Here is a 26,968-nt window from a genome sequence, read left to right on the forward strand (position 1 = left end):
CATTTTTGCATGAATTCTGTGTTTTCAATGTAATGCGTAGTTAACAAATTTCTGCACCTCTTCTAGCGGAGCGGAGTTCATTGCCCATGGTTAATATAACATTCAGTAAACATCCCCAGTTGAAGACACAACAGCTCCTTGGTCACAGGCCACATGATACTGCACAGGATAGGTGGAAAGCCACTCTCCACGGCTTGTCCTTTATTTAATTAGCCCTCAGTGGGCTTCACAGGTGAGTTCAACTTAATGTGCTTGGTGCTATAAGTAATGAACTTTCAAGAATTCCTTTACCTTTAATAGGTTTCTGCACTGTAGCATAACATTAATTTGATTTAAAAGCCTTCCAGTGGGCCTCCGAAATGAAAATGTTCCCTTTATTTTTTTCTTTTCTGCTGTTCTACTAAGCAAGACTCAGAGTAGTTCAATGTCCTCGTGGCCCCTTAACCTTGACCTTGAGCCTGCTAGTCATAAATCTTTCAACAAACATCCCCAGCTGAAGATGCATGCAAGAGCAGATGAATTTCACTGAACATGAACAAGGGGACTGTGTTCCCCGAAACGCGTAACTGAAATAAAATCTCAGCTTAAACAGATCCCCTGAGAGAGCCTTTTACTTTGTTCGTGTTGGAAAATGTCATGTCCGGTGAGCTTCGCCAGCGCACGCGCCAACTACCACGGGCTGAGTGGGGCAGAAAAAGCACTGCATTATTGAATGTGTACATCTATCTATCTATCTATCTATCTATCTATCTATCTATCTATCTATCTATCTATCTATCTATCTATCTATCTATCTATCTATCTATCTATCTATCTATCTAGCTATTCACTGAAAAAACCATAGGTTTCACACCAGTTATAGCTAGGAATTAGCATTTAAAAAACCTATTAAATTCACTAAAAAAACCATAGGTTTCACATCAGTTATAGTTAGCTGGAAATTTTACTGACATAAAACCAATGAAATTCCACGTTATAGTTAGTTGGACTCACTATAACTTGCGCGCCTGCAATGCACTGCTGATGTCACATATTACATCACTCATGACATGGTCAGTGACATCACTCATGACATCACTGATAACACCATCCAGTGAATGTGTGTCTTTATGAAAAATAAATATGTTTTATATATGTATTTGTAAAGGACGATGGAAGAATAAATGGTTAAATAAGTGTCTAAATGGATGTTTTTTTTAAAAGAATTGATTGGTTAACTGCCTTATTATGTGTATCTTAGTGAATACATATATTAACGAGTAATTTTTAAATATTTAAATATATGTATCAGTGTTTCACTTTGTGTATAAGTGGCTGCATGGGTTGGTGACTGACTCACTGTTTGTATGTGTTTTGAAGACAGCATATGTGCAGGACTGTATGGGTGGATGAGTGTGTATATGTGTGTGTTAGTGAGTGAATACCTGTCTCACTAGTGTCTTTATGAGTAACTACATGTGTTTTATTCTTGTATATATTAGCATTGATGTATATAAGTAAGTATATGTTAGAGTGAGAGATTGAAAGAGTAGCTGTTTAAATAAGTATGTGTTTCTATAAATGATTGTTTAAGAGAGTAAGTATGTGTAAGTTTCCTTAGAAGTAATGTGCTAATGTATGTATAGCTGTATATGCAAATAAATGGATGTTCAATAGTTTATTTGCATGTGTGAGTATGTGTGTGAGTAACTTTTGTAAGACTGTCGGTGTGTAACAGGATGTATATGTGTATCACTATATATGATGAGTGAGAATATGTATGAGTGACTATATAGAACTGTTGGTGTATGAGTGGATGTGTATATAGATGGTGGAATTACTGAATTGGTTATTGTAACTGGTATGGGTATCTCCATTTTTTTGAAAATGTTAGTTTCTATTGTTTGAATATGTGTTTCAAGGGTTACATTACACTGAAAGGAGGTCTGTCAGTCTGTCACAAGGATGGTGTTATCAGTGATGTCATGAGTGATGTCACTGACCATGTCATGAGTGATGTAATATGTGACGTCATCAGCAGTGCATTGCAGGCGCGCAAGTTATAGTGAGTCCAACTAACTATAACGTGGAATTTCATTGGTTTTACGTCAGTAAAATTTCCAACTAACTATAACTGATGTGAAACCTATGGTTTTTTTAGTGAATTTAATAGGTTTTTTTAATGCTAATTCCTAACTATAACTGGTGTGAAACCTATAGTTTTTTCAGTGAATTTCATTGGTTTTTTAAATGCTAATTCCTAACTATAACTGGTGTGAAACCTATGGTTTTTTCAGTGAATTTCAAAGGTTTTTTAAATGCTAATTCCTAACTATAAGTCTCACTTTATAAATAAGACTGTTAGCGCTCTAGTTGTTCTTTAGAACACTCTGGTACATTCTGTCATTGGGCTACAGTTGGGCTACATCTAGCTGATATTTGGGCTACATTTGTATTTTTTTGTCTCTGGTGGCCATCTTTTGGCTACATTGGGCTACATTTGGGCTACATTTTGGCTCTAACATATATAAAGCCCAATGTAGCACAATACATATTTTTCCAAAGTTAATTTTCGTAAAAACCACTTCAGAATAGGGCTACCTGTCCCTACAATTATCCCATTTTTAAAAAAAATTTTTTTTTTGGAGTGCTCCCAGTGCGCGCCCCGGGGAGCGCCCCGGAAAACGTACTTCTATAAAGCGCCCCGGGGCGCGCTCCGGGGAGCGTCCCGTGAGCGCCAATATCGCGAACGAAAACATGATGGTGACGTATCGCGTAGCTGCGTCCGCGTGATACGCACGGCGTAAGCGCACCCGGAAGTACTCAAGCGAATACGATCGCGCAACGTAAACATCCGACGCGCTTACGCTACGCGACCCGGAGCGTGCCCCCGGTTCATAATAGTTTTGGTTTCATAATGATGAAGCCCCTGGTCTTGTGACCTGAAAATAACACTTCTCATTGGTTCAGGACAGTTTTTTTTTCCAAATGATGAAAGACCCCACCTTTTTTCCTTATTCTGACTTTGTCCTTTGACTGAGGAAGACCTGTTTGTACATCTCTGTACCTTTTTGATCTTTATAATGGCTTCAGTAGCAGCAGCAGCTGGTGCATCTGCCCCACCACCACCACCACCAACAGGACCAGCTCAAGATTATATTGGTGGTCAAGAAGAGGAGGAGGAGGAAGAGGAAGAGGAGGAGGGGAGGAGAAGATGGCTGCCTGAAGAAAATACCCCATACAAGCCCAAGCCACACATTGTATGGGAGTTTTTTTCACTCCCAGAGGGCAAGAAAAAAGTGAATGCGGCCAAGGTAACTTGCCTAATCTGCAATGAAGAACTCTCAAGGGGCAACCCAAACAAAAAATATTCATTTGGTAACTATACCATGATTCGTCATATGACCCGAAAGCACCCTAACAACTATTCTCGTGCATAGCTCAGGGAACTGGCCAGTAACCTCCCCCAGTCTTCAAGGACCACCTCCCAAAGAAACTAACCCACTTCATCGGGACCAGAAACATCAGAGATGATGCCTTGTATTCAGCCAAGATTTGCTGATTTCAAAATCACTTGTACTGCATGTGGCAAGCTTATCGCCTATGGTGAACAGAGCGTAAAGCTCATCGTCCTTGCAGGTGACAATCACAAGTGCCCCAAAAAGACTAACTTTTTGGGTTTTTTGTTTTTTTGCTCCAGTTGAGCCAGTTTCAATTCCCTTTTTTTTGTTTCTCGCCCTAAAAAAATACAAAAAAAATATAAAACTGTTTTGAAAAGCCAAAAAAAGTACAAAATGTTCAAAAAACACAAAAAAATATAAAACAACAAAAAGAAGAAAAAAAAAAGTTCTTTTTAGAACTACCTCCAATTTCTAAAAAAAAGTCTACCTTTTTTAAAAACTCTGTCATTCTTTTTTCCTCATAGTACGCTCCCCGGTACGCGCACCGGGGAGCGCACCGAGCGCTCCACCCGCGCAAAACGAAAAAAAATATATATTTTAAATGCCCCGCTGGTCCCTTTTATTGCCCCCACATCAAACCTAGGGGGTCAGAGGTGGTCTATCCCTGACGCCTTATAGTCATTTCCCCCTTTGTTTTAGCCACCTCTTGTGTCTCGATTTTACCGAGACACAAGATGCCGGCCGCACCGGACTGTTTCGAATGTTTACAGACACCCGAGAACCAATCAGCTTTCCGTGCGCACCTCGCGTGACGCGCCCGGAGCGCTCCCCGGGGCGCGCACCGGGGCGCGCCTATAGATATATATATTTTTTTGAACCTAAATTACTCAAAATCTACTGGAGCACATATTTCGAGACATAGCAAAGGCACATTGGGCTACCAGTCCCTACAATTTTGCCAAATGTGGTGGAAATCCACTCAGCCGTTCGGGCTAAAAGTGAAATCGACCGCCCTATGGAATTTAACATGGAGAAAACGCGTTTTGGGACCCCCCTTTTATCTCGGCCCCCGCTTGACGAATCCCCCCCAAACTTTCAGGGAAGGACCGGGGCGCCGCAAGGCCATTTTGAGGACATTTTCAGGCAGATTCGTCAACTGAAGCCAAAGTTATTCCAAATAGAATTTTGAGATTTAACATTGAAAAAAATCCTAACTATACCGACCGCCAGTAGGTAATATATATATATATATATATATATGTGTTTTGTATAAACACATTTATCTAACTCCTTTCAGCACGCTTGAGGTAGCAATTTCAGGCAATTTCAATTGCAAAACAGAATTTGCCGTGTATGTCCTGACATGCACCTGTGGCTTGAATTACATCGGAAATACTAAGCTACAGGTGCATGTCAGGATTCTGCAGCATCTAAGGGCTATTTTGCACAGTGATCCCACTTACCCAGTGACCGACACTTTAAAAGCACTCATAATAATGACGTGGCCTGTTTAAAATACTTTGTGGTGGGGGTTGTATCCAAGATGCGCAGGGGTGGAAACCGTGAACGCTTGCTGAGACAATTGGAGACTAAAATGATTTTAGAGTTTGACAGTAAATGGCCGAATGGGTTGAATAATACTGAAGAGATGCATAATTTCCTCTAATTCTCTTGTTTCCCAATATATAACTTAAATCATTTTTAGACAGCCTACATCAATGTCACTCTGTTATTGGTGTCCGTGTCGAATTAGAATTTGTTAGGTTGTTTTCATGATGCTATCTTAATATATAGGTTCCCTAATATTATTTATGATATGTAATCCATCTCTTGCCTGAAAACAACACATATATAACTCTATTAATGTGCCTGATGATACTAATTTGTACATATTTTTTATATATATATATATATATATATATATATATATCTTTTACCTCTTTTTAGCACTATTTTTACCAATATGATGAATTTTCGAATGTTATTTAGATGATTTTAACAATATTATCCTAGATAATTGGTGTATTTTATTGGTCTGAATATTGATACATTTCTTGAATCATACGGTTTGCACTTTATAGTATTTTTTTGCAAAATTTTGCACAGTTTTGCACATTGAACTAGTTGCTGCTTTGTTATTTGCACTATTACAACCATGGAGAATTTAATAGATTTTGTAAAATTCATGCAGTCTTTTGAAATATAAGAAATGTAGTTTTACTATGAAAAAGTAAGAATGTTTCGTGTATTTATACAGATTTCACAATAACGATAATGAGACACATTGGGCGTCAGTTAAATATAGATGATGACATGTATTTAAACTGTTATTTTTATATATATTCTGGTATATGCATCTATATGTTTATGAACTACTTTTTACAAACATGCTTTGTTTATGTAAAGACACATTTCAGGTACAATTAACAATATAAGATTGTATGATTCAGCTTCAGCTTACTGCAGAGATTCAACTCGTGATAAATGCTTTTAACAGTACTAGCTGCTTGAAACAAAATACTAAGTATTTTTTTTCACTCTATATGGTCACATGTCTAGTCACGTACTGCACGTGGGTGTGCACCTTATAGCATTTATAAACTAACTATGTTCATGGTGACTGTTGTGTGAACAAGGGCGCTTGGACTCGAAACGCGTCGCTGCTGAATCTTGGGTTAAAATAAACAACATCTTGCCTGATCTTCGTGGTCCGTCTCCTTCTTCGCCAGCTTTACAGCTCCTGTTTGCTGGAGGTTGTTGGGAGTGCTTCGTTTGAGATATATATATATATATATATATCATGCTGTCATCTGCCTTCCTCTCACAGAGTCAGTGCAAGATAGTGAGATCTGGACCCACTGTACATGCAGCAGAGAACCCTGTGTTAAACTGAAACAAAGGAAGAAAACTCACACTCCCAAATATGGTTGCAGTGAAAAGTTTAATCCAAAGGCTGATGCGTTTCGACCAGAACGGTCTTTATCAAAAGCCCAGGGGTCCGCAGACCACATGTTAAGAACCACTGTCCTAGGGCTTATTCATGCTTATTAATTCTCCTAGGTGCCCATTGTGTTAATATATCTAGAGTCAATAGGATTTTCTTTTTATAGAGGACCATGCCTGATTCTGTTCCAGAAGCATGGATATTCTGGCAGCCAGAAAGTTTCCTCAAAACGCTAAAGATGTGAGCTGAGAACAGTGCACCACAGCAAAGAAAAGACATACAGAATATTTTACCATATTAGGAACCGGTAGAACTAGGAAATCAATAATATAATCTTTATATACAAATGTGTGTGTGTTTTACACAGTGATGTTCTGTTTAATTATAGTTAGGTCAAAGTTTCCATAGGAAGATCATTTTATAGTTTTGCTAATACCTTTAGTGCCATTTGACTCATTTGCATGAAACTTTCCAAAAAAGTAGTTAACCCACATCAGCTCCCTCCTGGAACATTTTGGGGTGATCTGCCAAGCATGAGCAAAAAAAGGGGTTCCAAAACGTCCATTTCAATATTAATTTTCTCAGGAAAATTCTGTTGCAGATACAGAAACGATTACTGAGCAGTAGTACACCAAATTTGACAAAAAGTTTTAACTTTATTTTACTTTTTTTTAGAGAAATCTGCGTTTAAAGAGGTGCTCAGGTGGCCTTGAAGTGGTTAAAATAACCGGTATGCCTGGACTGTTGGTGCCCAAATATGCTCTGATCAGACACTTATAATAGCACTGTTAAATTCTTATTGGCTGGACACAACATGTTCAGAATGCTGTAGAAGCCATTACAGGACTTGGGGACAAAAAAACTAAAAAAATATAAAGGGGCATGGTGAGCTCACTCTGACCCCCTGAGGCAGATGGAAGTGTCCCAAAGGAAACCACTTGATTTGCTGGCCACAACAAGGACACCTTTTTGTGACAGCCATTACAGGGCTCGGGGACATGGTCCTCATGGAAATGTACTGTAGTGACGGCCAGGCATCGAGGGTCACAAAAGGAGCAAAGCACATATAAAGGTTGATAACATATTTTAGCCAGAACATAAATCATTTTTGGTGGTGTTATACACACTTTATCAATCCTGGTGAGCACGCAGGTGATTTTGCCCCGTGAAAAAAAGCTGGCTCTGTGCTGGGATTTGATGAACCATATTTAGGAGAAAACTGTTATTTCTCCTGATTTTTCTCATACAGGTTTATGATGGTGATCCAAAAACTAAAATAAGAGCACATTTTCTATAAATTCCCACCATGTGAGAATGAAGTCTGATATTCTTAGTAATATGTGTATTCGCAACAGCAGCAGCCAGTGCTGGCTTTAGTGCTGGTGGCACCCAGTGCAACAATCGTTTTGGTGCCCTCCCCAATGACCTCCTTCTTCTCCACGGATTCCCTCACAACCACCCTGTAACCGTGCCCTCTCATCTTTCCAGAGCCCCTCTCTCACATACATTTAATTTTTTCACAGCGCTACTCATTCCAGTATAGGGTGTCAAAGTACTTTACAACACACACATCATACAGAGAAAATGAATTATACATGTGTACATCAGTCTATAAAGATGTGTTATAATAGACAATGAAGATTGCAAGGTGTGGGCATCACATGTTATCGATACTAGTAGGCAGCATATTTGAAGAGGGTATGGTCTGGAGAAGCACAAACTACCACAGTGGTTGGGGGGCTTGGCTTTACTAATGAGAATGTATTTCTACCCAAAGTAAGCACTATTAGCAACATTTGAGTAAGGAAATATTGGGGTAAAAAACGAAGATATAATATATAGCATGAAGTTTGCATGCAGCTCTTTGACAGTTCTTAGGTCCCTGTGCTGTATTAGTATTGTCACTTTTGAACTGCAAGTAACAAAAGGATTTCTGTGACCAAAGCAGTAACCCATTGTGATCTGCAGGGTGCATTAACCCTCTGAGCTACTTTAGAATAAGTCAAAACTGCCACTAGACAAAACTCTGCCCTCTCCCCAGCAGTAACATTAATCACCAGAGTTATTTTGACATTTTTATTGTTTGAAACTGGTGGACACATACTGTACTCTGCAGCACGTGCTTTTAACCCCTTCCTGCTCCCGTCGGCCGTTGGCCTTCGCGAGCACTACCTGGCTGGTGCGGCGAACGGCGAACGGCCGACGCGGCCCCTCCCACTCTTAAGAACGCCCGCACTGGGCCGAAATAACGGCCGCGGTAAACGGGTTAAAACAATGTTATTTATAAACACAGCAGGCCAACCCCAAGGTGAGCGCCAGGTGCAGCTGCACCTGTCACACTGCCCTAAAGCCGGCCTTGGCAGCAAAATGCCATCAGTTGATTTCCCAGTGTTCTACTGCAGCTTACCATAGTGGTCAAATAAATAGCTAAATTTATCACAAAAGTGTGCACCAACTGAAGCCTTCTTGATGTGAAACCTAAATCATTTTCTTTAACAATGAATAAAATGAGCGGGTTCTTTTTGCCATTTAAATAATTGTTAGTACTCTATAAAGGTAAATTGGGGACACATTTTCTATCCATTCTGAGCTTTTCTTGCTTATCCATTTCAGTAAAACATTCTGAAATGCAGTGACCAATAATGCTCTGTAAAAATGAAATTCTACAGAGCTTTGTTCCTAAAAACATTGACAGTTTTATGAATCTTATAAACCTACTTTGGATAAATACTCCTACTTGCTGATGCAAATTAGAACAAAACAATTATAAAGGTGCTGGACTAACATGCTATTTTGTGTTTCTTTAATATAGATATAAATGAAATCAATGCTCTGGGTGTAGTCTTTATTGAGCTTCTTATAGTCCGATTATACTAATTTGTTCTGTCCTATGCGATAGAGGAGGGATGCTGTAACACTAAGTAAACAAGTTGGTTGCTCTACTATGCGTTTCTCAAAGCACTGTACATATTCTTTGCGCAATTTCTGCATTCTAATCTCCCCCCGATGTTTTTTTCTTAGAAATAATTTTCCTTCGTGCCATCACACCTGCGTATCAACCAAACTACCATGCAGATATCATATTCGACATCACCGAAGGAAACCTGAGGGACTCCTTTGACATTACAAAACGGTATATTGACGGCATGACAGTGGGTAAGTAATAACTATTTTTCTTCTGCTAACATGTAACTTTGTCCCGAAGCAGAATGTTTCTTCACTGATGCAACATTTGCATTACAATCGGGAGATTTCATTTTTCTAAACCCACTTCTCAAACTTTAGAAAGGAAGAACACGTGAATGTATACGTTTATAAAATTACGTGAAATCAGCACTCCGAGATATTTATATGTGAACAGGATGAAAAATGAGCTGCAGGAAACCTGTTCTGGTGAAATTTTTTGATCTCAGTTAAATCCTATTTCTTTCAATGTGAATTACATTTGTCATGTGTACTATTGCAGTAATATTTGGCCTTTTCTCCTTCTCCTCCTAGTTAGGTTTTTTTCTTCAGGTCTTTTTGTCCTGGCCACTTCATAGGTTCCTCATATCTTCTCCTTTCTTATCAGGCCTATTCACCATGCAACTCGATTCCTCTCCACCAGACCGTCTTTACCTTCACCCTTCTCTTTCAATTTCCTGTACTTTTAACAGAGATGGGGAGACCCATCTCAAATGCACTCTTCTGCGGTCCCCTCTACTTTAACCCTTTAACTTACTTTTCAAGTATTCCTAATATCTCCCTCTCCCCTCTCCCCTCTCCCCTCCCCCATTCCTTATTGCTATGTTCCTCTTATAATGTCCCTCAGTTCTCTTTCTGTTTCTCGTTCCTGTTCAGGTCACAGTAGAAACTGACAAAATACTACCACTTTTTTGACACAAAAATGTGTTCTTTATTCCCCACACATCTGCTTATCCACGCAATACCTTTTTAGGAAATGTATGAAGTTTGAAATATACATACAATATATGAACCACAACTTTAAGACTATGGAAAGAAAACCTAATCTCTTGAGGTTCAAATGTTAATGTTCAATATTTTAATGTTTTCTGACAGCATTATCAGTAGGACAGGCAACTGGGCATTTCAATTTAAATGTATTTATCAGTGTATTCTGGTAGTGCAGAGGAAGAATGGACACCCCATGTTGTTAGAATATTAGATATCATAAGAGAAGTGTATTAAATATTCTTTTAGATCAAAAACAAGGCTATTCTCAACTCTGTTACAATTCACTGTACTAGATAATGAAAGTTCCAAGAGTTCTACTTACACACATGAATGATTTTATGAAGTGAAATAAATAAATATAATACTGAGAATTTATAAACCGTTTGCATTATTATATACAGACACCAATAGAATGGCATTAATGACCTCTTGATGAAATAGTGCTGCATCTTTGCTGTTTTTCTCGAATGTGAAGTAAAGTTAGAAGTTACAGTGTTTATAATTGTCCACTATTAGCATAGCATTCGCTTAGAAGAAAATCTTCATGCACTGAATCTTGTAGTATTTTTCTAAAAGCATTTTTTTTCATTTCTTCCTCCACCTAAAGAAAATTAATTCTTCCCTTCCTTTATATCGTGTGTAAAATGAGTGCCCAAGTTCCTTTCCCACGCTCTTTTCACCTCTTATATTGTGTTCTTGCTACAGACAGCATTGTATCCAATACTTTAGCAAGTCCTTAAAATAGATGAAACATGGCAGCCATCTTGTAAATATAGAAAATGTCTAACTTTCAAAATGGCCAAACATTATTTTCTATGCCTCCAAGATGGCTGACATGTGTTCACACGTCATGTTACAGCTATCTTGGAATTATAAAAGAAATGACATGCCAAGATGGCCAGCCACTTATCCACTTATGTTGTCTTCGCCAATGCCAGAGACATTATACAAGCGTTGACAATATCAATACGACAACAGTCAAGCATTAAAAAAACGAGACTGATTGGCTTTGCCAGTGCTTGTTTCACTTAGACGCAAGTTTAGGTGTGTGGAGAAATGCAGGAGACTCATTACAAAGGGAGTAAATAAGCTGCATGTTTACAACTCTGAGGGTGTTCTTCTCTTTGCATAGAATACTCAAGGTGTCAGGACAAGGAATACGTGCAGAAGTGCTAACATACACTAATCCTACTTTGTAAATCAGAATTGATTTATGGGGAGAAAGTTCCACTTTTTTGTCATGTGAAATTCTGTCTAATATGCAGATTCTTTTTTTGGATTGTGGCCCAGAGCCCTGAAGCACTATTAATTATCATCAGCTCAGACCCATGGTAATGAAACATTTCCTAGCTATTGTAACAGGAAGTTTCAATTCTATTAAGGACTCGGAGGTGAGGATTATGCCTTCTCTCTTTACTTTTATTTACAGCAGCCAATTTTAACACAACAAGACTACATTTCCCATGAACCCTTGGGAAATTTGAAGTAAAAGAAAAGTGTCCAATTAGGAACAGTTCTGGATCCTCCAATCAGGGGCACTCCAGTTCCAACATATTCTGTCCTCGCTGGCCCTTCATCCTCTTTTGTCGTGCGAAGTCAGCTTTTAGATCACATTCATGCGTCCTGTTTATTCGCATATGACCCTGCGAGGACAAAGGTACTTCGTCACTCAGTTAATAGGTATTCATCAATCCTGTAAACCAAAAGCAGTGAGGCAGATTTCCAAAAAATTACAACAAAATCAGAACTCTCAACAGTCTAGAATCAAACTGAGATACTTTCTCCAATACAGGGTGAAAAATCTTCATTCAAAACCCTAGGGCGGGATAATCTTTGCCTCTGAGTCCTTAATAGAATTGAAACCTTCTGTTACGATAGCTAGGACATTTTATATCCTATGTCAGGCCTGGAGGCAAGGTTTATGCTAGTTTAAAGCTTGCTGGCCATGAGTTGGGCCATGTCCAGCACTGGCTTGAAGTAGAACCTTTTAAAGGTAGAGTCTAAAGACCGATCTCCCACATTGAGGATATCCTCTAAACGGGCACCCAAGCCAAATGCTTTTGAGGCCATTGCTCCTCGAGCTGAGTGAGCTCCTGCCTCTTGCATAACCCACCTAACACCTCACATCGTGGACTCCACTAAATCACAGGGAGTTATGCTAGACAAAAACCTAAACATGCAAGACCACATCAGATCATCGACCAAAGGAGCGAACTTCCAACTTAGCATCCTAAGAAAACTCAAACCCTCCTGTCCCCATGATGACTTTAAATTGGCGGTGCAAGCACTTGTCATCTCCAGCTTAGAATACGGCAGTGGGACTCTTTGCGGTCTGCCGAAACTCAGTTTAGCACCTATCAGAGCATCTCTAAATGCTGCTACAAGACTAATCACGGGTTCCAAGAAGACCAACCACATTTCGCCTGACCTGAAATAGCTCAATTGGCTTCCCTTTGAAGCAAGGATACAACTGAATATTACTTGTATGACCCATAGAGCACTACACTTCAACACCCTACTCTACCTGACAAACAAGCTGGAACTCTCAGGTGGTTCCAGGTCCACAAGAAGCCCCGGCACACTGCTGTTCAAGTCCAAGAAATGTAATAAGCTTAAAACCTACAATCGTACATTCTCTGGCATCGCCCTGAGAATCTGGATCTCCCTTCCAGTGGAACAAGACTGATACCTTCAACACTTGCCTTCAAAAGGGAAGTCAAAAAGTCAAATCCCTACTAATGAACAATGCTTTGATCTAGATGCTATGCTCCTATTGCCTCCAAGTTACTGTATACTGTCTTGTTTGCTCTTAATGTATATTGCCCTACTTGTCGTTCTCACCCAACCTGCTTCCTATGTCCACCTCAATTTCATTCTGCACCTGCTGTATATTGTCCCACTGTTTCCCTGATTTCTCTCCTCTTGCTATTTTCCTTTGTCTACCTAAACCATATGTAAAGCGCTCTGATACCCACCTGGGACTTGTTCGTGCTATACAAAACTTTAAATAAATAAATAAACAAATAAATCTGGCTATGGTGGGAGAGGACATCGCCTTAAATGGTTTGTGTAATGCAATAAGGAGTTGACGTTCTCCTAGCGGCTGGAACTCCTCTGTTATTTCTTCATATGCCTTCAGGCAGCGGACCACACACAATTTAGGTGAATCTGGAAATTAGGGATATGAGATTATTCTTGTGTGACACTTAACCCTTCTATGCAGAGGAAAAGTCACTCAATTCAGAGTAAAAATCCTTGCTGTGGCATCCAGAGCTCTCACATCAGGCACATGTTAACAGGAAATAAGGCAGAGCAGCATAACCAGCTTAGCTGACAGCTCCTTCCTTGACAAAAACCAGTTAGGTTGCCAAGATGAGAACAAGTTTAGGACCAGGTTCACGTCCCATAAGGCTGAGTACCGAGGTTCTGGAGGCAGCGATAGCTTGCACATGAGGGGGTGCTCCCTGACTGCAGCATTATTAAGCGACAGGTGGCCTGCCGAAATGGCTGAGCGAAAGGTGTTTATAGACCTGTAAGCCAAACCACTTGAGGCTAGGTGGGCCAGAAAATTCAGGATGTGCACCACATCTGCATCCAAGGGATTGAGACTCTGCTGCACACACCAGTGGGACAACCTGCCCTAGGTGGACTGTAATATCCAAAATCGAAAATGACCCGAGAGGCGGGAACATCGAAGCAAGATTAAATCAGAGGGAAGCTATGCTTATAATGAAATTTGACTCAGCAGTAACTGGACTCAATGAGTTGTCTGAAATTTACAAACCCAATACGTAAAAGGCTTCCCCAGCCAAAACTAATGGGACTACATCCCCCACAATCCTCTGATTTCTAGCCACTCCCACCGCCAAGAAGAGGTAACAGGCTCACTCAGCTACATCAGACCGAAGAGGAAGGAGTGAGAACTACGATCAGCGGCCCATTACCTAAGCAGAGTTTGACAAATGGTAAGAAATTGAATCAGGTGGGCCAACGAGCCCCTTGTCCACATTTTAGAATAGAACACGGGATGGCAAGCGCTAAACCCACGCTTCTCTCCCCGATTGTTTCAGATCGAGAATGACATACTTCTAAAAAGCCGAATTCACGGGACATTTCTTTCCCCGGCGGGAGCAGCGGTCGCATCTGAGAACCAACGCGGAGTTGTACTCTGCTGACGGTAAGCTTCCCACCGCATGGATGTACAAATCCTTTCTGATAATCCACAATCAAACGCCAGATAGCAAGCGCTAATTATCGCTTTGAATTTTTTCTGCAGATCTTAAAAACGATATTCAATCCAAAGCCCCCCACCACTGCCTCTCCTAGCACAGGTAGGCGTACACACACAACCACGATTGAATCACGATAAGATGAGTGTGAGTTTTTAAATGCAGTACACTTATCGTTTGTCTTTCCTACTTGTTCCAGCACTCCCTCCAATACAGTTTTCTGCATTCTGGAATACAATTGCCTGTTGGTACTATGACCCAACGATAGAGGTAGGCTGAGGTTGGTTAGGTTGCGAACAAGGTGTCGAACCCTTAGAACACTAAAATCACGAGTGTTTTCCTTTCCCTTTTAGTTATTGTTTGGTCCTGAAGAGAACCCTGCCAGTCACAGGGCTCGAAACGCGTCGACCGACCAGGTCCCAGGTCATTTCCCTGATTTCTCTGAAAACCCTTTGGGAACACGTTTAAAGACTTTTTTGCCTCCCTTATAAATGTTACAATAGAGTTTGAGATAGGTTTAAGAACGGACTATTCATTTGGTGAACAAGAAGTTTATGTTGACACTGGGACCAGTTTGTATGTGTTGTATGAATGGAAGGCCATGAAAGAGTTGTATGTTAGTTGATGATTTATTGTACATACCCAATCGTTTGTGTACTTGTATTTTTGTTTGTATATAAATGTACATAGAATGTTTTGTATTCCCATGCACAAAATCAAAAATGATGCAGACCTAAAATAATAGGTAAAGAGAAAATAAGGAAAATAAAAAACTGCAATTTATAAAGCAAGTGTTCATGTCATTGTCATGTATACTATATATTTCAACAGTTGGTGAAAAATTAGGTTCTCAGCACTGGCAAGTGTAGTGTTTATTACTATCTAGGTGGACCTGTAGCGTTCAACTGTACTGTTCACCCAAGCTTGAGCCATGAACTCTTCAGCCTTTTCCAAAATTTCCCGGGACCTACCATCGTCCCCGGTAATCATCCACGCCATGAGCCACGAGTACCTCTGAACCAGTGGGTGGGGAATTTGGTCGGGGTCCAGAAGAAGATTTGGAAAGTGGGGGAGTAAGATTGGAGAATTCTAAGAAAGTTCCATAAGAACTGGAAACCAGACTTGAGATCTCCAAAAAGGGGTGACTATTACCACCTACACCCGTTGCCTCCTGATCTGAGCCATAACCCTAGTGTTTATTGCGAAGGCGGGAAAGGCATACCCCTTCTCCTGACTCCAATCCTGGATAGGCATCTAACATAGGCACTTTCTGTCACACTTCTTTAGACCGTTGTTCTTCCTTGAGTTGGTAAAGATCCGTGGACACTGCCTACAGATCCGGTCTCCAGCTGTAAAATCGTGGGAGTTGGTGGTCGAGCCTCGAGGCAAAGAGGTCTATCGAAAAAAGAACCCAAAGGTCGTTCAACCTCCTAAAAACGCATGGGTCCAGCATCCAAAGGCTGGAATCCCTGAAGTTACGGGTTTGAAAATCCGTCACCAAGTTCTCCCAACCAGGGAGATATTCTGCTGTGACTGACAGTTGATGATCCAGACAGTACTGCCAAAAACTGGCAGCCAGTTTTGGAGAGGGCTTTGGATCTCGTGCCCCCTAAATGGTTGATATAACGGACAGCGGATATGTTTTTAGAAGAAGGGATGACTGAATGGAATCTCTCGTCCAATAGCGGATGGCGAAGGAGCCTGCCAGGAGTTCTAAGCAGTTGATATGTAATCTCCATTGTTCTGGAGACCACAACCCTCCTGTCGAAAATTCGCTGCACCTGGCTCCTAAGGGTTTCCTAATGAGCATTGCAACATAACTGGCAACCTTATCAGCTGGGACCCAGTCCGATGAGCAGGGTGAATGATTTCATCAGAGTCGAACATGTCAGAGGTGTCCTGAGGTCCAGAAGGGAGCCAGGGTCTGGAAGGGCTGGGCTCAGCGCAAGCATCCCCTGCGTCGTCAATGTGCAGAGCGTCTTGTAAGGTTGACAAATAGTCCCTTGCAGGTGGCAATGTCGGTTGGGTGGCTATAAAAGCTTGTTTAAGTCTGTCAAAGGTAATACGATCCACCCCGTTGTCGCATGCCTGCATGGCAGGAGGGGGGACAGGATCTGCCATCCAGGGAATCACTGGGGGGCCCCGGTTGAAGGACAAGTGCCATGGAGTCGTGCTAGCGCCTGATCTATCTTTTGCAATAACCTCTCTTCTTCACCCACCGCTTTATATATTGAAGCATCTCCAGCTTCATAGAACTCATCATCCCAAGGGAGGTCTGCCAGGGTGTTTTCCCTGCCCTGGGAGTCTTCCTCATAGTCCCTTTCCATGTTCCTGGACTATAATGAGGATAGATAAGGGTAGATGAGACTTATCAGTGGGATCTGGGAGACATACCTGGCTGCATTCACCTGAATGGCTTTTATTTTATGGGCTGGGTGTCAGCCTGATCTCATGTGCAAGGATCTCACTGTAATTTCAAGGGCCAGGCCCTGGACACCAACTACCTGTCGCAAAACTGTATACTTGGAGAGGACCGGCCTAGGAAAAGTGCCCAACAGGCATCAGACGCCCAAAATGTACAGTCCCCCAGAGGGCGCAAAGTACAAAAAGTACAGACTCTGCTGCTTAGAAGAAATCAGTGCCTGAGGCAGCAAGTGTGAGAAACATGGATTGGCCTTTATTTGGACAGCGCGGCACGATTACATACACCTCGAGACGTGTCCTCTTCAGGACGGGGCATGCGGGGACTACGGTATGCCGCTCAAACCCTTCAGGGTTTTAATGCATGCGCCATTTCCCGCTGCCTTCCACGACCCCTGGCGCTGGAAGTCCGCGAGCGCACCATAGAAAAAGCCACGCAGAAGTGGAAATGCTCATGCGGCTTGACAGAAAAGGACTCAGCACTTCACAAGCGTCCGGGTGAAAAAGAAAAACTCACGTTAATCAAAGCAAACAGCGGTGAAAGTGAATAAAGGGCAACCTTAACGACGCCGCATCAGCACGCACAGCTACACATGAAATACAAAAGGCAGCAACAGCTATGATGCGCAATAAAAATCACCACAATAAGCCAATATATTCACAACAGCAATGTAATGTTAAAACAAGGCAAATGATACAAAGCTGCATTAGTACGCTTGAGCAACGCACTGGATACAGTTAATTTCAAGCAATAAGAGAAAACAAAGCACACAATTAACAAGGTCATATTCCCACAGAAGGAAAAGCACTAATCTCATCTGCTATTGCACACAGCGTTTAATATATGTGAAAGGAAGAGATTATTAATATGAAGGAAGATCCATCTACAATCAGTATCCGTCAGTGGCTAGGAACAGGGGCTAGGACTAAGGCGATTCTGGGTTGATGCTATGTTGTGTTTCCTGGTGGCTTGGCACTGACGCCATAGGCTCGGATTCTCTCGCTCCTGGGTCAACTATGTGTAGTGTTTCACTTGTATCACTTTGCTATCTGGTAGTTATATGCTGCCACAACCATTTGTATGACTGCTTGCAAGCCACTTGCATGTTCACTTATATGATCTCTTCAACTTCACAGCAGTCACCTGAATGACTGCCTGCATGACAAGTTTCATAACCTTTTTAGGACATTGGCATGACAGTTTGGACAGCTTAGTATAGCAGATTTTATGACTGGTTGAATGGCAAATTCTTACAAACTGTGACAAGTCCTTGATAAACAGAATGTGAAATTGTAATTCAATAAGCATGACAAATGTCTCTAATGTTATAAATATCCCACGGAATTGCTTGATGTCTATCCACAAAGTGTTTCAGCCCCTCGTCAGGAGTAAAAAAACACTATATAAATGGTAATGCAATACAATGACAGTGATTTGTAAAGGGGATTTCATGCACTGAGGTGACCAGTTAGAAGCTCATCATCGGTTTTAATGTTCCCTATTGCTGCAGCATTTTTGGGCTACATTCCATTGGCTACAACCTTTAATAATGAACCTCCCCTGTTAATCTAACAAATGCAAACATATAGAAGCAAATGTAACATATATAACAAACAAAACACTCCAGGACGAAGAGGAAATTCTATATGCAATGCAACCCATATCTTTTATCAGTCGGTCATTTAGAATAGTTTTCAAACACTAGCAATCCTATTGAATGCCATTTCATCACAGATGTTTACTCCTAGTACAACAAACCTTGATCAAACAAAGTTCCTCATTATTTAAGATACATAATGAATGGGTATTATTCATTCTCTGACTTACAGGTTCCATGAGCTAAGGAGTTACTGAATTTTAATGCTCAACTCTTGAGTGCAAATGTGGCACCTAAGCGTTTGCACTCAAAAGGGAGAAATTCCAATCCGGCAGCTCAGCACTGTATCTGTAGCCTCCATTACTGCCCAGAGGTGGGAGTCAAGAAAAAACTTCTCACTGGAATGGGTTATTCAGCCTTTCCCAAGGAAGCAGAAGAGGTCTAGTAGTTGAGTTTCCAACTTTATAACTAGGAGACTAAAATTTCAATTACAGATCAGCAGCGGTTTCTTCACGAGGGCGAAGGAACATCGCCCCTTGTCCAATGCAAGCCGTGCATGAATAAATAAAATGACAATGAAAATATTTAATTGCCATTTTCTTTTTCCGACGTGCGCATGGAAGCAGCCAACCTGCCTACAGACATGCGGTGCGTGTTCCCTGCTGCCGATTGGCAGCAGAGGACAGGAGCAGTGGATGGCTGGATGCTCCAAAGTGCTCATGTCACTTTGGACGGCTGTCTTGCGCCGGCCAAAGGGACATTCACACTTTGAAACTCTCCACCCAGCTGTCTTAGACAATTAGATAGAGACCATGCAAAGGCCTCCAGGGCCTGAAGAAGCATCTAGCCAGCCCACTCGATCTAATCCATGCACTTCTCTCATGCTGGCTAATAGCAGGAGAGCAGCATCTGGATTGGTTAGGGGAGCTCGACTTCCACAGGTGGAGACCAAGCACCGGCCTCCAGGGCATGCAGAAGCGTCCAGCCAGCCCACTTCATCCAATCCAGGCGCTTCTCTCAAGCTGGTTAATAGTATGAGAGAAACATCTGGATTTGTTAGGGGGAGCTCGACTGCCACAGCAGATTCCCGAGTGGAACCCTGAGGAGGACGTACAGTATGAGTAACCACTATTTATTTAAAATTTTGTTCTAGTTTTTTTCTAATTTTGAAGGGAGGGGTTGTTTTATTTTGGGCTTTTGAAGGAAAGGAGTATTTTTGGGGGGATTTTGGAGGGAGGGCTATTTTGCTTTGGGGTTTTGGAGGGGGAGTGTTTTAGTTTGGTTTTTTGGGAAGTGATGGGGCACTTCGCTTGCCTCACCACTTTCAGAGGTTACCAGCCACCCCTGGTACAAATTCAAAACTTGGTCTATATTAGGACAGCCTTGACATTCAGACTGCTTGCTTGGACCACTATTGAACAAAAGATGGTAGCGCATGGCATGTATTGCTTACAGGCAGCCAGGATAAACACCCAATACAGTCAACATGAGCAACAGAGGAGCTGCACAAGGCTTGCAAAGCCCGTCATCCCTGGTACCCTGGTGCGTGAGTATAAGTCCAAGCAGGCATGACTCTTTGTCATAGGATCCTCATGCATGTTTGGAATGCGATCACAACATTCCTCTATGACCAAATAGAAACAAGCACATGTATTGGAATGGCAGGAATGTGGGCTGGGCAGTTTGGCAAAATGGGCCTCCATTTGCCACAGTACCCTCTATGTAGAAGCTGAGTGGAGATTAGTTAGAAAAAACAATTCTCCTACCAGTACTTAATTTGCAGTCTGTGAATGTCCCAGAGGTGTCAGAAGTTGAAAGCAGCACAGCCTGATATTCATATTGACAGCCAAATTATCAAAGCCTGTCAAGTTGTCAAGCTCCTTTGCAACACAGATTTACAGAGGACGATTGAAGAAATGTATGTGATGGTACCAGAAGAACTGGACAGAAGGCAGGTGTGTCGTATACAAGGATTGAAGCTCTACAAGTATTCAAACTTATGATGACATGCAAATCCTTTCATGTACTGTGCAAAAGGGCAACCCAATATTCCCATGTGCACTTGGGTATCAATTATGAGGTCAGTCAAAAGAAGAAATCATAACATTTAAGTCAGTTAGGGATGTCTGAGTGACATCATGAATTGATTTGTTACAAATTTGAAGCAGTACAGTGTCGAATGAATCACAAATTGAAATGCCCATTATATTTGCAGAGATATACATTTCTACTGCTAAAACTACATTGAACACAAATGATAATGTGTAGAAATTGGGTTAAGTAAAACTATCTTTATTTGTCATGATTCTATTAAAATCATCTTTGTTTCCATCACACTTCTGAATACAAATAAATGTACTTCTGTTTTTGGTTTCCACTATTGAATGTGTACAGTCTTTACCCCAGCAAGATTTTAACATCATTCATTTTAAATGTATAGGCATTTATATAGCGCACTACTTACCCATAGGGTCCCAAGGCGCTTCGACCGCTGCGAAACCCTTCCTGGCTTCCCTGAGAGATGGTCCCTTAATGGGTATCTCCAGGGTGAGACCAGGCATCCCCGGCGGTCTGGTGGGGCCGTTTGTGAAGATGAGGCAAGCTAATGCCCAGAGTTGCCGAGTGTGATCGCTGATCAGAGTGGGCACCGAGGCGAGAGAATTATCGAGTCCGCTGACCCTGGTCTAGAAACCTGCCGCGCCGGGAATCGAACCCTGGTCCCGGGCCGTCCTCTGCTCTCGGGTCTGCCGCCTCTAACCAGTGAGCCACACTACTTCACTGAGCCACACTACTTCACTATTTTACATTTCTTTCTCTGACTGCAAAGTGTGAGGAGTTTGTAAGCACCAATCCACATGTTAAAAGCTGGAATTTGTCAGAAGACAGAACCTGGCATTTGACCTCATTGAAAAAGCAGCAATGATAAATACAGAATTTAAGGGCATCTTTAATTATTGTTTGTACTTTCAGTACCCATCAAAAATCGTCCCGTGACTCACCATTGGGTTACAAACCAAGGCTTAAGAAACACATATATGAGGGGGTGGAATTATCAATAAGGCAGGCCTACTGGCTTTGTCAAAGTGTCACAACATCAGTAAAAGTGGCTCAAGTTATAATTCACCATTGCAACATCGCTGAAGTCAACAGGGACAGTATCAACATTCAACAGCATTTACAATACTGTTCTTTATAATGTCAAACTTTGCATTGTTCATCAACATTGTCAAAACGCATTAAATTGAATAGCATGTCCCAAAGTCTTATTTCTACTTTTACAGTGCTGCTACTGCAGCTTTAAGACCAAACTACAGGGGTCCTTGCACTTAAGAGCTTATTACCAGAAAGCTTAAGGTCAAGTAAGGCCTGATTTAATAGATAGCCTCTCTCCCAGGGTCAGGAATTCAAACCCTTGGGAGACTTAGGGTGACATTGAAAAGTGTTTTCCTGACGAGGCTGCTGTACTCCATGCAGCCCCCCAAACACATTTTCAGTAATGTTGGTGGTACCCCTGCCCATCCTTGGGACACAACAAGGCCAAATGCACATTTTGTAGGCCCTCGCAGGGGCTTATAGGACTGCCCCAGCTATGCATACTATATTAGCGGCTTTGCTGCAGTAGGCAACTTGGCCTTGTTTTCATCTTGTGACTATTCAATGTTAAGAGCCGCAGTGTGAGCCTCAATGCCCTCCGCCCCCTATTGACTCCCTATGAGCACACTGCACTCACTAAGTATACCACGCAAGAGCCAGCTGCTTATTCTGCCCCAGCTGTGGGCGCAAGTAAATCCTGCTGCTCTAGTCACAGGGAGCAGGATGCAGTGAGATACCATATTTCCTGCGCTCTAGTCTGCCTAGGGCAATTCCACCCACCAGAGCATGGCAGCTCTCATTCTTTTTCTGTACCTGGAAGATGGGGTCCCTGGGACATTCTTGCTGTGCTCTGCAGCATGGTTTCTTCCTTTTTGCTTCAGGGACCTGGAGATGGGGTTCCCAGTTAAAATGAAAGTCACCGGGGGCACAAATACCCCTTTTACATAGCAATGTAAAATATAAAAGAGAGGCTGACCCCCTGGGTTTTTTCCCTCCTTGGGGAAATTTACCAATTATGCAACAGAGTGATTTGTGCTCTGTTTCTAGATAGTGAGAATTCTGTTCCTGTAGGACTGATTTGCTCCTAGTGGTAAGCCCTAGCCACCAGGAGAATTTTACTGAGGCCTCCTGCGTCTAAATTGGATTTTCTTGTAAGGAGCTTGATTTTCAGACTCCCTACACCAGACCTTTTCTCTGCCTGGGTGGGTGGTGCCCTCTCCTGCTTGTGGGTCATCTTCCATAGCCCCTCTGCAACCAGCAAGCAGAAAACTCCAACACACTCCATAGGTCCTGCAGCCTCCTGGCTGTTTGAAGGTCATCTGTGTGTCTGCAGAGTCAAGGGCCTGTCCACAGATGTCCCAGGGAACTATCCAGGGTCCCCAAGCAGGTCCATTTCATCAATTATTATTCAGGTTGCATACGAAGGCCAGTGCCATGGGCCTGAAAAGACCCATCCAAGTCCTGGTGTTCAGCTAGAGTTGAAGTCCTTTAGTCCATTCTTGTCGGGGCTTCAGGTTGCTTCTCCTTGGAGCGGGCCTTTTTTTGCCATTGTCAGTCCCAGGTTGAGTACCTTCTCAAATGTATTTCCCTTGTGCTGGGGTTTTTAAGTCAGGGTGGAAAGTTCTGGAAACCAGGCAGCAGGCACCTTTGGCTAATCATAGAGTGCCACATCACCACTCAACGCCTGTCACAACCCTCCTGTACAGTATTTCTGGAGCAAATCATCATGGTGACTTCAAGTGGTCTATGTAAAGCACTTCCCTGGGAGCCACAGCTCCGGCTCCAGCTTACACAGCTGTCTGATCCCTTCACACCAAAACTTCTAAAGGGGGCCCTTCCTGTGTTCGGTGGCCTCCCTCTTTTGTTTCTGTCTACTTGAACTTTCCCTCCCCATGTGCACCCCCCTTAATTAGTAGATACAGCTATCCTCCCCTCCCCTTTCTTTTGCAGGATCTCAGTCAAGCACTGTAATAGCTCTATTGTGTGTGGAGTCCTTTGATACTCTTGTTGGCCAACAGAGTAATTAATTTGGCCCAGTAGAGGGGACAAAGGCCTCAAATCTGATTTGAAATTTTTGTATTACACTGGCTCAGCCATAAAGTGCTGTAAGCTGTGAAGACATGATGAAAGGGACTGAGGATCTATACTTTGGATACATGTTTAGCCGAAGATTGATTCTTCACTGGACCCTGTTGGTCCAATTATGGGAAATTGTACTTTCATGCAGATTTTTGTCTTAATGTGTAATTCAGTTAAGCATAGCCGACTTTTATTAAGCACTACAGACCCACTCAAAATATAAGGCCTACCCCAGTCCAGTACTACTCCTTCAAGGGCCCTTTCTGTGACAAGATGCCTGCACACAAATGTGCTCACATGTTCATTTTTTTCCAGACCATAGCTTCTTCCCTTAGCTTCACAGCAACAACCTTAACATAAAACAAGACATTGACTTTTAGCACTTTGTCCATTTCCATACAATTTACTGTACGGGAGACTCAGGTGGTGAGACTCACTCGGAGTAAAAGTCCAAAACTGAATAGTTAGAAAGCAAATGAACAGGGGGGTTAAATCGTTGGAACCCATTTGCTACAAATCCACTAATATATGTTACTAGGATTTGAACTGGAGACATGGAGGTTAAAGTTGCATAGTGTAAATCTTTCATTAGAGTGGTTACCAGTGACATGTATAAAATTAAGTACAAATGTGTTTGCATGCTTGTATATATGTTTATATATGTATATACAGTATGTGATGCATTTTGCTGTCAAGGGGCACACCACTTTCCAAAAGAAAGAGCTTAACGTCTAAATTCTGTTTGCATTAAAGGTGGTTCTCTGGGAACTGCAAATTAGTGGAGTGCTATGTCGCACTGTAAATGCAGGTGTTTGAAGCCTCAATGGGATGGGATTCTTAGGTTAATCTAGCAGAGAGATACATTGGATGTTAACATTGGTAGTTTGGTTCTGGGGATAGTGGAGGTTGTCTAAACGGCGCTCAGGGCCACAGTGAAGGGCGTTTGGGGCTTAAATTGAGGATCAGAAGATTGTCAGAGGTGCTTTGATGTTACCCAACAGACTGGGCCTATGGTCAGTGATATGATATAAGAGCCAGATGAGTCATCAAGGGTTTTGGTAGGGAATAAAGTCCTCTTGGATCCTGTGGGTTCTTGTGGGCCCAGAAGCTCTCCTGTTACCTCCAGTAAGTCCGACAGCAGGATTCCTGAGTGCTGGTTGGAGCCCCTCCTACCTTTGTTCACCACTCTGCAAATGTGATTATTAGTTAAATAAACCCATAGAAATTCACATAAAAAACAAAGGTTACAGGGACATTATAGTTAGGAAATAGATTTTTAAAAACCTTAGAAATTCACTTAAAAAGCCAAAGGTTACAGGGTTTTTATACTTAGCAAATGGAATTTAAAAAACCTCAGTAATTCACTGAAACAACGAAAGGTTACAGGGACTCTATAGTTCAGATTTCCCTCATACAAAACTAGAGACATTCGTCAATTATAGTTACCTGAGCTAACTATAACTTACGCCCCGCAATGCACTGATGACCTCACATATCACATCATTCATGACATGGTCGATAACATCCCTGATGAATTCTCACATGACAACACTAATGACATTACTGATGACATCATCCACAGAACCACTCACACATCTACTCACACCCCCATACAACCTCTCATACACCTACTCACATACCACTGAGATACTCATTCACAGACCTATACCAGTACTCGCATACCCACTCACTTCAATAGAGCAACCCACACACCGTACAGCCACTCACACAACCATTAACTCACCCAAACAGCTACTCATACAAGCAGTTGCTCACCCATACCACCAGTCACATAACCACACACTCATCCATACATCTACTCACACACCCACTTATTTATCTACAAAATCACTCATACACCTACTCACTCACCCAATCAGCCTCTCAACACAGCCACTCAGTCACTCATACAAGCCCTCACACACTCACTCAAATAACTACTTACATACCCATTCACACATCCTTATAGGCACTGGCACATCTGAATACACACCCATACAGTATTCACACAGACACTCACTCTCCAATACAGCTACTCACACACCAACTCACTCAATGAAACACCAGCTCAAGCAGCCACTCACTCACCCATACTTCCACCTATACACCCAGTTACTCACTCATACAGCCATTCAGGTACCCACTCACTTATACAGTCACTACATACCCACTCTGTGGTACTGAAAATTTTGGACCCGTGTTATAAACATCGTTGTATCATGACGATTTTGGTATCAGCAGACCGAGAATGATTAGAATACTATGCACAAGCATTTTCGTCATATTCCGGTGACGAAATCACCCTGAAATCAGAGTTTCCGTCCTGAACCCTCTGGTTCCATTTTGTGAACGGCAGCCATTTTGTGATTGCCCTCACATAGGCCAAATGACTAAGGCCAAAAACGAGTCTGAAGGACACGTACACCTCTGCTGACTCCTCTGTGACCTGGGCAAGCTGACTCCACTGCCTGAAGCCAAACCTGTTCGTCCAGTTCCTTTCCCAGTGGCCGAATGAGATTAGTATCAAGGCACAACATATCATAAACCTTTCATCGCACACAAACCATGCCTAATCTTACACACACCTGTCCCTGTTTCTTTCTTTATGCATTGCTTTACGAGGAGGAGGTGCCCGTTTTTATTGGGGGTCCGTCGATATCTGATGAAAATGCTGGGCCTTGCCGGGTAATTGATTGTGGGCTGGACAAACTGAAATATGGGCTTGTTGTCATGACTCTGCTTTTTCTTTGTAGTGAAAATATGTGAATGGTCAACTGTAAAATAAGGAATGTTTGCCTAAAGCATAATATTTTGTATAAAAAGGGATGGCTGGCTTTGTAAGATTGAGCAGTCTCCTGAGAACATACACCGTGTTGTACTTCTAGGATACCTGTTACTGGCTACAGCCAATAAATAACGATCCTTGACTTCACCAAGAAGACTCTGTGTTTCTGTAGTCTGAAACAGGAAGGACTCAAACTCTTAGGGTGTGTTCCCTGGCACCGCTGGGTTCTTAAAAACCCAGTACTTCAGCTCACACACCCATATAGCCACTGATACACCCACCCACTCACTCACCAATACAGCCCCTCACACAGCATTTCACTCACCCACACAGTTACTCACACACCCACTTACACACCCATACAGCCACCCAGACACTCATATGCACAAGGATACATAAAGTCACACAGCCACTCACATGATATATATTACAAGTATTATCACCCATTATTATTACACCTAGTATGCTACTTTAACTTTTGTAGA

At 42.0% G+C, this 26,968-nt stretch overlaps 1 protein-coding gene across 1 annotated transcript in view; it reads left to right on the top strand.

Annotated features, from left to right (window-relative positions):
• Positions 1-26,968, top strand: part of FBLN1 (fibulin 1) — a 911,174-nt gene that overhangs the window by 629,830 nt on the left and 254,376 nt on the right. The window contains exon 16 of the mRNA XM_086952748.1: positions 9,346-9,480. Within this exon, the coding sequence (XP_086808874.1) occupies positions 9,346-9,480 (135 nt within the window). The remainder of the gene's footprint in view (positions 1-9,345; positions 9,481-26,968) is intronic.

The sequence above is a fragment of the Lissotriton vulgaris genome, chromosome 1_2 (genome assembly GCF_964263255.1).
Source record: "Lissotriton vulgaris chromosome 1_2, aLisVul1.2, whole genome shotgun sequence".
Taxonomy (NCBI): Eukaryota; Metazoa; Chordata; class Amphibia; order Caudata; family Salamandridae; genus Lissotriton; species Lissotriton vulgaris.